Below are 17,292 nucleotides of genomic sequence, written 5' to 3'. Positions count from 1 at the left end.
TCAGCTCTGGATTTGGATTATCTGCAGTGTGTTCATTATATTAGCAATAGTGCTGGTGCATACTTTTTTTTTTTTTTTTTTTTGCTGCACAAATCCATACCTGTGCCCATTTCCCCGTTGATCTTCTATTGGAAACTGTGCTAACCTAGGTGACTTATTTTTAAAAATGTGGCGTGTCATCATGGGGTAAATTGATGAGGTAAAAATATAGTATGTAGACTTTATACATATAGAAATAGAAGATTTATTTTTATATTTTATACAGACATTACACAGACATTAGTATTCACAGTTGATTTGCAGAACCTTTAAGAACACAGCCTGCAGAGCACACAAAGCAAATCCAACCACAAGAGGGCAAGTGCTTCCACGTTCACACGGAGAGCGAGGTTATTTAAAACATAAAGCTTACATTACAGTGGGTGAAATTTGATAATTATGCAAAGAAACTATATTTATGTGTGTTGAATTTTTCCTTAACAAATATTCTATGCTATGATGATAATTCAGTGAATAGCTTGACAGAAGGTAATTATTGTTGATTACTGATCACTAACATTCAGATAAGATTCAGACAGGATGTGTTAGGACTTTGTTCTGAAAGTAATTTTAGTAGATATTTTATATGAAGATACGCCTACTGTGATTTTAAGCTACTGATATGAAGGTGGTGAGTTAAAATTCTAAAACAGATAACCAGATAACAGTTTTTTGAGCAAGACCTCAATACTCAGTTGCTTAGACATACACACAAGGCTCTATTTATTACCCCGAAAGATTATTTGATTTGTTGCGCTGGTGTGGCCCTTAAAGTGTTTTTCCTTTCAGAAGAGTTTCCAGGTGAAATCCCTTTAGAACTGTGATTCCTATAATGGGATTTGGGGTTCCCAAGGGGCCATGAAGCCTAGCTGTTTGTTTGTTAGGTGGTTGTTGTTGTTGTTGTTTTTTTCTTTTGTTACAGTGGTGGAAATCACAAGCCACAATTACCAAAGCTGTATTTATTATTAAGTTCTTACATTTATTAACTGGTTTAACTGGTCACTTGATTGGAATAGGTTTAATCCAAACCTTAATAACTGAAAAACAAATAGGTCTATAATTTCATCTCGGATCTAATGTGTTCTGTCAGTGGAAGATTCAGGAATAAAAGCTCTATGCTTCTAATAAATAGCCAGAACATTATACTACACATCTGACTAATATTTGATTTATTCATGGTTTGAGAATCACTGCTTTGAACAGTCAACCATCTACAGAACCTTTGATAAACCCTATTCTAGGAGACTATGGTAAGATTGCATAAGATTATTTTCTACCTCAGTTTAGGTGAATCAGTGTGAATCAAGAATACTCTATATTTAGTAGATAATAATGATAAATATGAAATGATATTCTTTTGTGGTTAACATTTTATTGGGTTTTATAAATTAAGTAAAATTTTAGGATACTCATATAAGTAAATAAAGGTGGTGACACAGTACACAGTTACACAGTGAAGTGTAGGCCAGTGAAGTTGCTTCATTTTAAAATTTTAAATATACAAAGTAGGGGGGTGGGGGGAATAAAGTGTAGGAATAAATGTTACGCTTATCAAATGAAAAGGCGAAAAATAATATATATATATTCTTAGAATATGTTTAGTATTTTAAAACGATTTTAGGATAAATGTCCACGTACAAGGACAGCGAGTTCACGGTTCTGGTTGTACTGTATTTATTATTAAACTATGAATTGTAGGAGCTTCGCAGGGGGCGTGTTGTGGGCGGGGCGTGTGGCGTGTGGGCGGGGCAGTGACAGGCTCGCGGTGGCTGTGGCGCTTTATTGCGGCCGCGAGCTCCGCTGCTCTTCTGTCAGAGAGACAGAGGGAGGAGGACAGCAGACACCGCAGTACAGCACCATGGCAGCCAACACGTACGACGTGATAGTGATTGGGGGCGGCATTTCAGGTGAGTGTCACAAACACACCACCAAAAAAAAAAAAAAAACTTAATGAAACCTCATAGTGGCCTTTGACAAAGTTTGAATTGCGCTTTAGTGAGTAGTGTACTGTTGTGACGGTAGTGTTCTGACAGCTGTCGTGCTGATACACACGATAACGAGACGCTTTCCACAGGGACAGACTTTAGCACCTTACAGGCTAACGGGCTTAGTGCATCAATATCGCTTCAGATTTAAGCAAGCAAGCTGTACTGGAGCCAGGTTTGCATGTGTGCCGCTCTAATGATAAAACCACTTAAAGACTAAGGGTTCGTTTATGTACTACGCGAGTAAAACTTCAGCTGGTTTATGGCTCCTGTGTGAGCAGAGTTCGCTTCCTGTTCCAGGAGTCTACCTGTTATACTGCAGTGTACAGGTGCTGCATCCACAAGCACACACACCAAACGCGTAGAAACGCTGTTTCTGCTGAATATTACATGCAACTCCATGAGAGAGAGAGGGAGAGAGTGTGTGTGTGAGAGAGAGAGAGAGAGAGAGAGAGAGAGTGTGAGTGTATGATCTATCTCATAATTGTTTTTCTTGGTGGTGATCAAATGTCCCCACAAGGATAGGAATATCTGACAGTTTTAACGCTATGGGCATCTTTGGTTGATCTCTATGATTTTGTTAAATTCAAAAACTGCTTTTATTTTAAAATTTAAGTAAAAGGTTTCCTTTTGTGATTGAAGTTAAGGTTATGGTAAAATTTAAGTGTTAGGCATTGCATTAATTAGCTGCATTAATAATAATGTCAGTGGAAGGTCCTCACAAGGATAATAAGACAAACTTGTGTGTTTGTGTGCGGACAAGAATATTTCGACGATCGCAAGCTGTTTCGCCAGTTCTGTTTGACTATAGTGTTTTTGCATTTCGATAGTTTATTTCGTTCTCAAGAAATGTGGGTGTCGGGCCATTTATTTTGGTCAAAACAAAACTAGTAATGATTAAACCTAGACTATATGTGGAGCAAATTTCCTTGATTGGGTTTGTATTTGCGCAGAAATATGCAGCTAACACACTGTTAATGTGACCTGGGGAAGACCCTGTCACTGCAGACACACCAGGATTTATAGCCTGATCTTTGACAGTTTGACAGAGTGACCTGAGTTATATAATATATTTTTCACATCAAAGGTACTCACATATCACACATAGCACATGCACTGATAATCGAGTGCATGCTAATTTGTTAAACTTGGGCAACTTTTATTATAGTCCACAATTTTATAGTCTTAGTTACTGAGACTGCAGCCTGTTAGACAAGACACAGAAGGCAAATAAAGGTGTACGGTTTATTAACCACAGCTTAAAGGCTGTGTGTAAAATTGATTTCATCTTTTGTTTTGTTTTGTTTTTTATTTCCAAGAATTATAATGCATCCTACATCAGATAAAAAAAAGTTAGTGGGAGAAGTTGTGTAATGCTTTGCTTGTAGACTAAATCTGATTATGACAAAGATGCATGAGGTCAGAGCAGTGCAAAAAAAAAAAAAAAAAAGGTGTGTTTGAGAGATATTTCAGTCCTAGAGTTCCAGTTCTATCTCCAAGCATCTAGCAAGAAATGTTTTTGTTTTTCTTTAAATATTTTACATGCCTTATGCATTCAGCTCCTTTTTGTGCCCTATAGAATAAACAGGTATTGATTAACATTTAGAAGAACAATGGATTAGAGTGAACCGTGTTTACGTTGCAGTACCGTGATATGGGGGTTATGTCCTCGTTGCTGTAAAGAGGAAATTCCATTCCTGCTGTTTAAACTTGAAGACCACTTCCCACACTGTAAATCAGGCATTGGAAGGAACTCATAGTTCAGTGCAGAGGCCTAAGAGTTCAGCCATACAGAGCACATTTGGGGTGAAATGTACATGCTGAACAGTTGTTGGAGTTCCTAGAAAAACAGGACGCTATCTCCTGTTGATAAACTTAAGGGAAAGCTGTTTCCCGTAAGCACACAAAGACAGACCAGATAGATGTGGAATGTGTGTATTTGAGGGCTTCTTGGTCACTCTTGCTTACACAAGCTTGAGTGTAATAAGGCTGCACAGCTCTCTGTTCCATCCACTGACTTCATCATTACTGACAAAATCCCTTTGGGTCTGTGCAATATTGTATGATTATGCATGCGTGGGTGTAACTTTATTTTAAAGTGCTGGCGTCAAGATTGACGAGGGGGTGAAAAAAAAATACATGTTAAAAAAATTAAATGTAGTTGCTCTGGTTTATATCAACTACATTTTTTTTCGTCTGGGATCTATAAACCCAAGTAAAAAAGTAAAAGCCCATAGGCTGATTAAACTACCTACAGCCATTGTATAAAGCGTCACACTTTAAAATTTACATATATGGCATATCAAGATTATAGTTTTCTATAAAAAAAAAAAAAAGTCATGATTCACAGATTATGTCATGATGTGTGATTCAAACAATATCATAAGAGAGACCTTTCTCTCCATAATAACTAACAGCATGAATATCTTTGTGTCTGGATCAGTTTCTTCCATGAGCTATTATGTTAAAAATAGCTATTTCAAAAAGTGCTGGGCACAAATCAGGCAAGTGAATATTTTAATGTCGCCAACACACACAGTGTAAGTTATGCCTGTGTGATTATGCAATAAGTGAAGTGCAGTTCATTGCAATGCAACAGAGATGGATGGATGGTTCTATTTTACTCTCCTTGTGCAAGTGTACACTCATGCCGAGATCCTCCACCAAAGTAAGTAGTGATGTATGATGCCATATTTGCAATAAATGCCACTATTATAGAAGTTTCATTTACTTTCTCCTTTTTCACTCATCTGACTATGTAAACATGATATAAAGCTATACACTTAGCAGCTTCTGACTACAAACGACCACTGTCGCGTTGTTTGTAGCTAGGGATGGATTCCTCACATTCTTTTCTACCTCAGTGAGTGTTTTCTTCTATATTACAAGCGCTTTTCATAGACCACTATGGGCCTCAAGCTATGTGCCAGCTATGTGTTCACTGCCTAGGAATTAACCATCTCAAGGACACTGTGTCTGACTTGGACATCCCTTACACTGACAGCCCCAACAAGAAGCCAAAAAAGATTTACTCTTTGGCTTTGGCTTGCCATTATAAATGGCTCAACTGATCCAGGAGCTGAGACCATTATACTTCTTGTACTTCTCAACAGAGCACTTCTTATAGCTCAGTCGCTCAAGTACCCATCGCTGTGAATCCAAAAGTCCAGTGGTGGAGTCAGACCTGATCCAGCTCCTCCTACCTGGGCAGAGTTGAACCAAAAGTCCAAGGGAAGGAGACAACTCAGTGTGTTACGGGCTGGGTGTGTGCTATTAGTAAGTGTGTTATTCCATGGAGTGAGTGTCTTGTGGGTTAAGGTTAGGGTTATAGGAGGAGTTGGACCAGGTCCAGCTCCAGCTCCACCCCTTGGACTTTGGATCTGCAGCAAGGACCTCTAGTGGATGCTGCAAGGATGTCCAATGCCAAGTCATCATCCTTGCCCCTTATCGGAGGAGTGTGAAGATGTTCTTGTGTCTGGAATTTTCGCCAAGGCTGATGATGACCTACCAGTTTATCCATTATGGGTCCCCCAATGGACCAGGCTTCTAGGGGTCAGGGTCAAAAAAAAAGAACAGCATTTTTGTCCAGCTCAGGCACTTCTGTTTCAAAGTCTGTTGCCCAGTGGTGTTAATTGGACCAGACAGGAGTCATCTAATCCTCTGACAAAATGCTCATTTGCTATTGAGATAAGACATGAAGAACTCCCTTATCTAAGCACATTGGGTGGTGGACGTCATCACCCTTGGCCTATAGACCAATTAGTGCCCAGCCCGTACTGTAACTCAAAGGAAATTGTCCAGGAGTTCACATAACCACAGCTACATGCCAACAGTCTGCATAAAACTTGCATTAATTGCCATATTTGCCTTAAGCATCTTTGTACCATGTTTAAGAGCCCATGGGTGTCAGGGGAAGTTCATACTTTCAATTCTTATTCCCTGATACAGGTCACATCTTGAGTTACGTTGTTTATGGCTTGAGGAGACTGTGTGGAAAATTTTTCACACAAAATGATGCAATAACTGTAGAATATAATATTAACTAGCATGGAGGAGATTCAGACATGGCCTTTGTTCCAAACTTCAGATATTGCATAAGTCCACTAAAAATGCTTTATACACAACAGACATTTGGAGCCACAGTGTGGTTACTTGGATTTTATGTGTTCTTTCACTGTAGTCACTAACATTAGCAACACGCAACTGATGATTTTAAAAAGCTGAACAAACATTATACACAAAAGTACGCTCAGACAGTGTTGTCAAGTGTATGATGAGGTTCCTAATCAATATTTACTTTTCCATGTTAATGTGTTCAGAATGGCCCAACACAAAAATATGTTTGCAGTGAAAAGGACACAGCTGTGGATTTCTCAGTGTGAGCACAACACCAAATGTTGATTTATATTGTTTAGTTTTTGTCTGTAAACAGTGAGGAATCACCAGGGATTCATTATGTAACATCTACGCATTTCTAAGTGCAGTGAACCATTCAACTAGAAGAGTTCTCTTCAATTTATGTGACAAAATCTAAGACATACAATAACAGTAGCATGGTAAACAAGGGATTGTTGAATATACAGTCCGCTCCAAAAGTATTGGAATGGCAAGGCCAATTCTTTGGTTTTTGCTGTAGATTAAAGACATTTGAGTATGAGATCAAAGGATGGATATGAGATGATAGCTGATCAGAATCAGAATTTCAACTTTCATTTACAACTATATTTACAACTAGATATGTTAAACAACTAAGGACAATGGCACCTTTTGTTTTCACCCACCTGTTTTTCAAGTGATCAGAAATATTGGAAAATGTGACTGGCACATTATTTGTATAGCACTTTTAAAAATGGACCTTGCAAACAAGCAGCTTGTTTGCCCAGATTGATTGTTTAAAGAATTAATAGCTCTGAATGTCTACTCTTGGTTTGAGCCCTGGGTTTCGCCTGTGAAGACTGCATTTGTTGTTAAAAAAGATAAACCAACATGAAGACCAGAGAGCCGTGTATAGGAGAAAAGCAAGCGATTTTGAAGATAAGAAAAGATGGAAAAATCGGTCAGAGCCATTGCACAATCATTGGGCATAGCCAGTATAATTGGGAATGTTCTGAAAAAGAAAGAAACCACTGGGGTACTAACAATCAGACATCAAACAGATCAGCCAAGGAAAACAGCAGCAAAAAAACCCAAAATCAACAGTCATCACCAACAGCCTCCACAGGACAGGGGTGAAGGTATCACATTCCACTGTTCAAAGAAGACTTTGAGAGCAGAAATATAGAGGCCGTACCTCAAGATGCAAACCATTCATCAGTAGTAAGAATTGGAAAGCCAGAATGGAATCGGTAAACAAACACAGAGAAACACACAAACGCACAAAAGTTGTGGAACCAAGATTAACCTCTACCAAAGTGATGGAAAGGCCAAAGTGTGGAAGAAGAACGGATCTGCTCATGATCCAAAACATTAAAGCTCATGGGTCAAGTACAGTGGAGGTATTGTCATGGCTTAGGCTTGCATGGCTGCTTCTGGAACGGGCTCACTAATCTTTATTGATGGTGTAACTCATGATGGTAGCAGCAGAGTGAATTCAGAAGTCTACAGAAACATTCTATCTTTCAATTTACAGAGAAGCACACTTCCAACACAACAGAGGACTTCATCAGGGGGGAAAAGTGGAAGGTTTTTGACTGGCCAAGTCAATCACCAGACCTTAAACAAATGGAGCATGCATTTCACCTTCTGAAGAGGAGACTGAAGGGAGAAACCATCCAAAACAAATAACATCTGAAAAACAGCTGCAGTACAAACCTGGAAAAGCATCACAAAAGAAGAATGCAACAGTTTGGTGGTGTCAATGGGTCACAGACTTATTATTGCAAATAATTTTATTGCAAGCAAGTAATAAGCAACCAAATATTAAATGATATTTACTTTGCTAAAAATTCCCACCAAACGTGCCATGTTCCAAGTACTTTAACAGATTTAGATGCAAACATCAGATAATGAAAGCTGAAATTATATCTCTAGTCTTATATTTATCTTTTGATCTCAAACCCAAATGTCTTCAGTGTATAGCAAAAATAAATGGATTGACCTTGCTGTTCCAACATTTCAGAGGAGACTGTATGTTTAATTTTCTTTTTTTGGGTTTCTTAATGCTCTATGGAATTGCCTTCTGACCATGTATACATATGATTTCTTACTTTGTTTTAGTCCCTTTGAGTGGAGTAGAGAAGAGCCTGACTCCAGCTTGACTGGCTTCATTATGCAACTTCAGATAATGCTTTACTGTTTCTCTGACAGGGCAACAACTGTCCCTGTGTTTGGTAGCTTTCCTCTTTCCCTGGTCTGCTTCTGGGTGATTGCCTTTTCAGATACACAATATATTGGCATTTGGCAGCAATTCTGAAGTGCAGTCATTTTCACTGATTGGAGGACGTGAGAACTGGAGAATGCACCACTCATAAACATCCCCATTGCTTATTGTTTGTTCACATTCATGTACCGCGAAAAAGCTTTGTCTATTCTTTGCAGTAATTGGGTTTTTGACTGGATTTTTGAGAGTTTTGAGCAAAAGATGTTGTTTTAATATGATGTATTACAGGATTAAAATATCTATTGTAATACTATATATACAGGTCTACTGTAATAATCCTGAAGAAATACCTGTTTTTTTTAGACTTAATTTTATGCACTACATAAGACAGCTGTGCTTTATAATATTGAGAATGTAGGTGTATTCTCTCAGTGGCCAATGACTCTTTGTATTATCTAGCAGCACCCAGTACACCCTTTTTCTTGGTGTTTCCTTGTGTTCAGTTATATTGGTAGTAAATGGTGTGCTGTATGCTGAGCAGAAACAATTGGAAAGGGAAAAATGTTTGAGGCATTGCACACATCAAACTATCATAAACGTTACATCAAGCATTAGTTTGAAGAATATGCATAGTATTGAGGGTGGGTTAGCCAAAGCTAACTTGCTATAGCATTTAAATAGTACAGAATCTGGAGAGCAAAAGGTGGTCCCTGTCACCCCCAGTCTGTTTTTCTGGCAGCCAGTTCTGATAATTGAATTTCTCAATTAAGGCTGAAGCTGGCACATAAAGTAGATTCTGCTGGACTTTAATATTAGGTTTCATCTGAGAGAACAATTGAAGTAATTAAGTTTGAATTGGACTTTAAATACCAGGAAGCATTAATTTGCAATTGACCTTTGTGCCACTAAGAGATGGCTGTGGTGGTTAATGTCTGAATCTGAGCTCAAAACAGTGAGCATCTTTCTTTTTTAATGAAGTGAGAGAAATGAACTGCTGTTGGAAAGGATTTCCCCATCAGAGATGACTTCTAAAACGAGCATGAAGCAAAACAGACTACTGTGACATTCACAGAGTTTACGTTTGTTTTGGTATCTTGGAGCCGGCTGCTGTGTCACCTTTTGTTCTTGATGAATAGTGAGAGGCAGTCAGACCATTCTTACGTTTACCCTCGCCAAGCGACCGCATCCTTACATTTGCAGTTGCCATGGAAACTATGGTTGGTTCCCGTGCACTCTTGTTTTACAGCAAATGGCCTGCTGTATTGACACTAACAAGAATAAATCCAGATGCTTGTTTAACTGGCTTACTGCGAGAGCAAGATTGCTTCTTGTTGATTTAAGGCTGAAAGATTAGTTCTGTTACATTAGCAAATTTTCATGTACCAGTGAAGCAACAATAATAACAATACATTTGGCCCACAGGTCCCAACTTATTTATATACCGTACCTGGCTCAAGTCAACAAATCCTAGCTTTTTACATTTGTACATTTTAAAGACAGGTTATTTTGTGTGTAGTCTTGTGATCTGACCATTCTGAGACCATTTCTGATTCACTTAACCAATTTTAACTGACAATGTTTTATAGAAGAGTTCCTGATAAATCATTTACTGTGTTATAAGCTGTTGTTCCTTCAGTCAGTTGTGTATTTTAGCTTAGTGTGTGTGTGTGTGTGTGTGTGTGTCGCCTTTTCCTGCTTCTTTCTTGTGTGTCTCTGTGTGTGTATGTGTCAGTGTGTGTGAGTCAGTCACATAGATCAAGCTTTCTGCTCCATTCCATTATTGAATAAAAGTCACTGCAGTTAGGTCAGTGTCTGCCTCAGGTGTAGCTAGGTGTTGGAGACAGGGCGAGCAAGAGAGCATTAAATCTTGAGCTGAGAACAGAAGGGAGGGACTAATGGAGAGACAGACTGACTGAGAGAGAGAAAGAGCCATGTTTGAGAGAAGCCCTTTGATCACTGAAAATCCTCTTCAGATTCCCCTATCTCTTTTTTTCACTGGATCAATTCACTCTGGCAGAAATTATGAACTTGAATCAAATGATTTTTCTTCAGTGATTTATTGAAGACTGTAGTGTATGTGTGCACTGTAGTATTTTCAGTAGAAACAAAAGTACACATTTAGATTATGGACAACACAATGCTAATCAGCCACTTTCAGTATAAGATTAAGTTAATTGTTTGACTTCATAAACGTAAAACTGCTGGATGTAAGATTTGTGAATTCTGCCCTGTCAGAAAAAATGCGCACAAAAATGTTTCACTGATCACAGAATCAAGCTTCTGACATGGCCAATTCCGTGCCTTTGACATGGCCATCCCGATCCCTTTGCTCAGGCAGGATAATGTCGGACATATCTGAGCTGACATATGAATTCGATCCCAGTACTGAATAATTAAGCATTATTGAATAATTGAGAATTACTATGGGAAGTGGAACAACCCAAAAGCAAGCGAGCACTGCACTACCCATCACAACCACGCAGTGCGGACCAATTCGATCCACCCAGTTTTGGCTGCCCAGTGAGTTGCACATGTAAATTAATCTGCACCATCCAATGGGTCATGCAGGTGATTGTTATGCATTGTGCATTTGTGCTGGGTAGTGCAATTTCATCATGCTTTTAGGTTGTTCGGCTTCCCGTAAAAATTACTATTTCCAGGGTCATTATTGCTGTTTTCTAAAAGCTCAGGAATGCATTTTTTTACCCCTATGCACTGTAACTATAACAAACAAAAAAGTCAGATTTTTGCATTTCCAGATTTACTACACTGGCTTTGTTCTAAATGCTATAGACACAAATAAAAAACAAAAATCAACTTGGTCAACTTAGTTTCAAAGTGATATAACAGCTCCACTACAGCCCCAGCAGATGAAGGGAACAGGGCTACATAGCATTAGTTGGACTGACGAGCATGCATTGCAATTGCAAATATGCTAAAAGCAATATATATTCTGGTGGATATCCAACTTCAAGACCCAGTGGTATGATGAAAGGTCCTAGTGCATTTGCACAGATGTGGGCTTCTGCTGAGTGATGGGAGAACAGGGCAAAGCAAAAACACTTTTTCTGCTCTGGTCTCCAAAAACAAAACCCAAAGAAAGTTTGAATAGAATGTTTGATTGAATGTAGTTGAGTGGGTAATAAAAATAAAAAAAGCAAAACTTGCATTATGTCTATGGCCATTTATGTTGTTGACCATTTCTGTTAGACTTTTACAAATTAATATTTGTACTTGTCTGTTGAGTATAAAGGTTAAATGTGTGTATTGATGGTGTCACATTATCTGTTACTGTGGGCATGCTATTGAAGTCCAAAGGAAGACCAAAATGAAAGGGGAAAACACTAGCTATTATATAAAGACTAGCCATTCACAGGCACCTGACTAAACGGTCAGCTGTAAAAACTTGCATGAATCAAAAGAGTTGCTAATACCAACTAAAGACTATGTTTGAGGTCCACCTTGCTAACTGGGTGGGTGTATTCACAACAGCAACACAGAGTATGAGAGCTTCACTGCCTCATATAGTTATCATGAATCCACACTAATGGGTGTGGTGTTCTGTGGATATATGATAAAATAGTCTTTATTCCAGGATCCATAAAGATGGTTATATCACACCATACCGACATACTGTACGGACTATGGCTCCCTGGTGTTAAATATCTAGATGTCAGGAATATTGAGAAAGGGGCCTAGTTTGTCTGGATGCCAAGTTGTGTACTTCAGCCTCTTCCATTTAAACTGCTGAGGTTTTTTTTTTTTTCCCCCAGATTGTAGTTTGACTGCTTACGTGCTCTGCTGCATGTCTCACTGGTTCAGTTTCTTCTCCACACTGTTAAATATGTGATCTTGTCTGCAAAGGATGTTGACCATAAAAGAGTCTGAGAATCTTTTTTATTTTTCTGCATTAACTGCAATTTATAATTTGCTATATCTCTATATCTGTCCCTGTGACGCTATAATTCATGATTCTTTTCAGTCACTGTCTATTGGTTTGTCCACTATCCACAGCATTCAGTCTGGAAAGGTTTTCCATATACTTATACACATAGCATACCTATACATATATGAGAAAACGCATGTCTACACCCTCCTATTTTGTGAATTGTCAAATTTGGCTTTTAGTGAATTTTTAGGAAAAAGAAGCCATTTGCCAAACTTTTAATGATAAATTTTAACATTTCCTACTGGTCAGTAAAGATGGTGAGGTGTCATATAAGAGTATTAGACATTTGTGTATTTTGTTGATAAGGTGTATATAAATAAACTTTTTCACACTGTGTTAGAAATTTGAAGTGTGTGTGTGTCAGGGATTGAATATAAAACTTAGTAATAAGTTAATCTTGAAAAAACATTCACGTTTTGAGACGTTAACTCATCAGTTACTCAATTTTGACTTCATAAATGAGTTTGATTTGTGTAAATTGGCTTCGTTAGTTTGAAGGATTAAGCTGGATTATGGAAAAAGAAGACAAAAGATAAATCGTTAATGCACCAAATAGTATGTCAGCTATTTTTAAGACAGACTGCTGTGTGACCGAAACTGGGCTTGTCTGGTCTTGTTGGTTTTCCTTGCTTTTCTTTGCTTTCGGTTTTACTCCTGTCAGATGTTAAAAACTCAATAATAAGGTCTAATAGGTTGAGAGCTGAAATTTCATTGGTAGTAGCAGAGAGAATTTTCATCACAGCAAGTATAGTCTCTCTCTCTCTCTCACCAAACCCCTCTAAATATAGATCTGTGCTTTAGTATTATTTTCCTTGGGTATAGCTTCCCTGAGACCAAATGCAGTTTCTCACAGAAGCAGAGATTTCACTTCCCCTGTAGGAAGAGGAAGGCTGTGTCTGTGTAGAGGAATCACGCAGCATGATCTAACTGACCTAACTCCTACACTGGATGTCTGCAGGATGTCCAGTGATTCTGATGGATTCACATGGAATCAGCATGTATCATATATCAGGACTGGCATGGGATTGGTGTGTGTGTGTGTGTGTGTGTGTGTGTGTGTGTGTGTGTGTGTGTATGTGTATATATATATATATAATATATATATATATATAAATATAGTGTGTGTGTGTGTGTGTGTATATATATGTATGTATATATATATATATATATATATATATATATATATATATATATATATATATAATATACACACACATACACAGTTAGGTCTGGACGTGTTCGGACAATGACAGAGTTTTTGTGATTTTGCGTTTATACACCACCACAATGGATTTGAAATAAAGGATGTGATCGAAGTGTAGACTTTCACCTTTATTTTAAGAGGTTCTACAAAAATATGGCCGTTACCATTTAGGAATTACAGCCATTTTTAACAAAGTACTTCTATTTTCAGGGGCTCAAAGGTATTTGGAGAAAGTGACATAATTGTAAATATAACCATAATTTTAATACTTGGATGAAAATCCTTTGTACTCAATGACTGCCTGAAGTCTGGAGCCCATGTTCTCAAAACTCAAATTCTGAGTTTCCTCCCTGGAGATGCTTTGCCAGGCCTTCACTGCAGCCACCTTCTGTTGCTGCTTGTTTGTGGGTCTTTCTGCCTTCAGTCTTGTCTTCAGTAAGTGAAAAGCATGCTCTGTTGGGTTGAGATCAGGCGACTGACTTGACCATTGAAGAATATTCCATTTCTTTGCCTTCAAAAAGTCTTGAGTTGTTTTCGCAGTATGTTAGGGTCATTATCCACCTGCACTGTGAAGTGGCGTCCTATCAGTTTTGTAGCATTTGGCTGAATGTGAGCAGAGAGTATAGCCCTATACACCTCAGAATTCATCTTGCTACTTCTGTCAGCAGTCACATCATCAATAAACACCAGTGAGCCCATTCCATTGGCAGCCATACATGCACATGCCAAACGTGGTGGAGGCAGTGTTATGACACATGATGTGGTATACTTTTGATCATGAGCTGTTCCTTTCTTTTGCCATACTTTTCTCTTCCCATCATTCTGGTACAAGTTAATCTTGGTTTCATCAGTCCAAATCTTATTCCAGAACGTGGGAGGCTTTTTTAGATGTTTTCTGGCAAAGTCTAATCTGGCTTTCCTGTTCTTGAATGTTACCAGTGGTTTGCACCTTGTTGTAAACCCTCTGTATTTACATTTATGAAGGCGTCTCTTGGTTGTAGATTTTGACAACGATACGCCTACCTTCTCCAGAGTATTCTTGACTTCTGTTGATGTTGAAGGGGTTTTTCTTCACCAAGGAAAGGATTCTGCGATCATCCACTTTAGTTGTCTTCTGTGGTCTTCCAGGCCTTTCGATGTTGTTGAGCTCACCAGTGCTTTCTTTCTTTTTAAGAATGTGTCCAATTGTTGATTTGGCCACACCTAAGGTTTTTGCTATCTCTCTTATAGATTTATGTTGTTTTTTCAGCCTAATGATGGCCTCCTTCACTTCACTGAGATCTTCTTGTACTTCATATTGGTAGCTCCAGTCGAACAGTTGCCAAAAGCCAACTCAATACCTGATATCAACTTCAGACCTTTTATCTGCTTCATTTGTCTTGAAGTATTGAGGGAATGGACCGCACCTGGTCAGCTGACTTCTTGTCAGTCAATTGTCCAAATACCTTTGAGCCCCTGAAAATGGAGGTACTTTGTTTAAAATGGCTGTAATTCCTAAATGGTAAATGCCATATTTTTGTGGAACCTCTTAAAATAAAGCTGAAAGTCTACACTTTGATCACATCTTGATTGTTTTATTTCAAATCCATTGTGGTGGTGTATAAAGGCAAAATCACAAAAACTGTAATTGTCCAAATACTTCCGGACCTAACTCTGTGTGTGTTAGAAATGCTGTAGAGCAAAGATGCCTTTGTAATATGCAGCTTTCTTTACTGACATACAAACATTTTTCTGTAACAATTAATTTTGTGCTGGAAAACTAATGTTTGGAAATCTAAAATGTTTTTGTACTGACTCAATAATGTAGTAGACTTAAAACAAAAATCTATAACAAAGTTTGCACTAAAAAATAGGGTGCCTAAGACTTTGCACAGTACTATATATAATGTGTGTGTGTGTGTGTGTGTGTGTGTGTGTGTGTGTGTGTGTGTATCACATGACCATAACAAGTATGCAGGCTATACCGGTGCCAAAACTTGCTCAGTAACTTGCCTGAAATCCCTAGAAGCATCACTATAATAACAGGTTCTTGAGTGTCTGCATTTTATTGTTCTGTCATGAACATGTCTAATAGTTGCATATGGTTTGTGGAATATGACTGTAAAGAGCACATCCTGGTGTGTTTATACTGAAGAAAAAGTGGAAAATCTCATTTCTCACAGGATATATATAATCATTTCTCAAATCGGCTTGGATATATATTAACTGGGGTTATCTCTGAAGGGTATTTTATAGAAGATAAAATACAGCGTAATCTTTCCAGATGTGTGCATGCACTCAGTCTGCAAAAAAAAAAAAGTGTGACATGATGGATTTTGACAGGACTAAAATCCCAGATACTCCAGTAATAATTACATTACCCCATCTTCCCATGTAAAACTAATCCAGTATGAATGTGTTCCTCTTTAACATCAGGATCGTTTTACACATACTGACAAGTATATACTGGATTGCTGTAAAATAGCTTATTAATAATTAATACTGTGATAAAACACTGTTTTTGTTATTTTTAAGTAACTAATGACAGGTGAATAGAGCTTTCAGAATTGTTTTAACAAAAATGTATCTCGGATTCCTGCGTTTTGTCTGTACAGGTTTAAGTGCAGCCAAGCTGTTGGTGGAGAGTGGATTAAACCCCGTGGTGTTGGAAGCCAGAGACCGTGTTGGTGGAAGAACTTACACTGTTCAGGTATGATGGAGTAATGAGGGGAAAAGATATAAATGTGTGGTTTATTACATGTGTATGACACTCAAAAATCCAAACTAGATCCTAGGATTTATTGCAAACTTCACTGTAGGCATGGAAACTGTTTACCTTATGTATATTCTGATGAGTCTATAGTGATTTATAATACAGGCTGTTTGGGATTGTGCCAGTAGATTTATAAATTAGTCCCATGTTTTCCTATGTTCTACTTGTATCATTTGTATTAAATCTTTTGGATAGTGGTACTGAGTTATGAATTTGACATGTGCCTCAGAATAAACATGCCAAATGGGTGGATTTGGGTGGAGCGTACATCGGGCCCACTCAAAATCGGATTCTGCGACTGGCCAAGGAGTACGGGGTTCAGACTTACAAAGTCAACGAAGAAGAGTCCCTAGTTCACTATGTGAAGGTAAGAAAGAAAGCATGCCTCCTACCACTGCAGCATAAACACACTCAAAGCCTAATGTTGCTTGGTGAACATTCCCAAGAGAGAAGATGAGGAAACAACAATTTTCAGAAGACAAAATACCTTCTTCATCCTGCGTACTAATGTTGTAGTGCACAGAACATCATAGCTGGGCTTGAGCTCTCTCTCTGTCGCATAAAGACATTGGCTCAGAGCCTTGTTTAGCATTATATTGTGCCGGAGCCTGGAGATGCTAATCAGTGCCTGAAGGAAGTGTGTAATATGGTTTCTCCTGCTCAGAGTGGACATGAAGGAAGGAAGGGAAAACAGCAGCCACCCCACCCCTCTTGTGTCTTGTATCCAATTTGAGAAGACGCATCTCTGCCTTTAGCACACATTCTGTATGCGCTTATTAGATTTTCCTGTCGGTTCAGCTCCTCTATGGCTCTGGCCAGAATATGGAGCTGTAAATCACAGACATCTGAGAAATGGTTAATGTGGTGCCCTCACTGATTAATTTAATTTGTACATGTAGTGTACACATGTGGTACAAATACAACCAGTGGCTTTGTATAACTCATGTGAATTGAGAGAAACACAACCAGTTGCATACACACATGAACATGCATCTAGAGAGTGTGTACACAGAGTGAAATGTCACAGAGAAAATCCAGTGGAGG

The 17,292-nt window shown here is 38.3% G+C and overlaps 1 protein-coding gene across 1 annotated transcript in view; it reads left to right on the top strand.

Moving 5' to 3' along the window:
• Positions 1–1,793: 1,793 nt before the first annotated feature.
• The window catches only part of mao (monoamine oxidase), a 30,715-nt gene continuing 15,216 nt past the window's right edge, over positions 1,794–17,292 (top strand). Inside the window, exons 1-3 of the mRNA XM_026912145.3 lie at positions 1,794–1,946; positions 16,091–16,185; positions 16,478–16,615. Of these exons, the coding sequence (XP_026767946.1) occupies positions 1,898–1,946; positions 16,091–16,185; positions 16,478–16,615 (282 nt within the window). The 5' untranslated portion in view covers positions 1,794–1,897. The remainder of the gene's footprint in view (positions 1,947–16,090; positions 16,186–16,477; positions 16,616–17,292) is intronic.

Source organism: Pangasianodon hypophthalmus, chromosome 5 (genome assembly GCF_027358585.1).
Source record: "Pangasianodon hypophthalmus isolate fPanHyp1 chromosome 5, fPanHyp1.pri, whole genome shotgun sequence".
Classification (NCBI taxonomy): domain Eukaryota; kingdom Metazoa; phylum Chordata; class Actinopteri; order Siluriformes; family Pangasiidae; genus Pangasianodon; species Pangasianodon hypophthalmus.
This window is presented reverse-complemented; position numbering and strand designations above follow the sequence as displayed.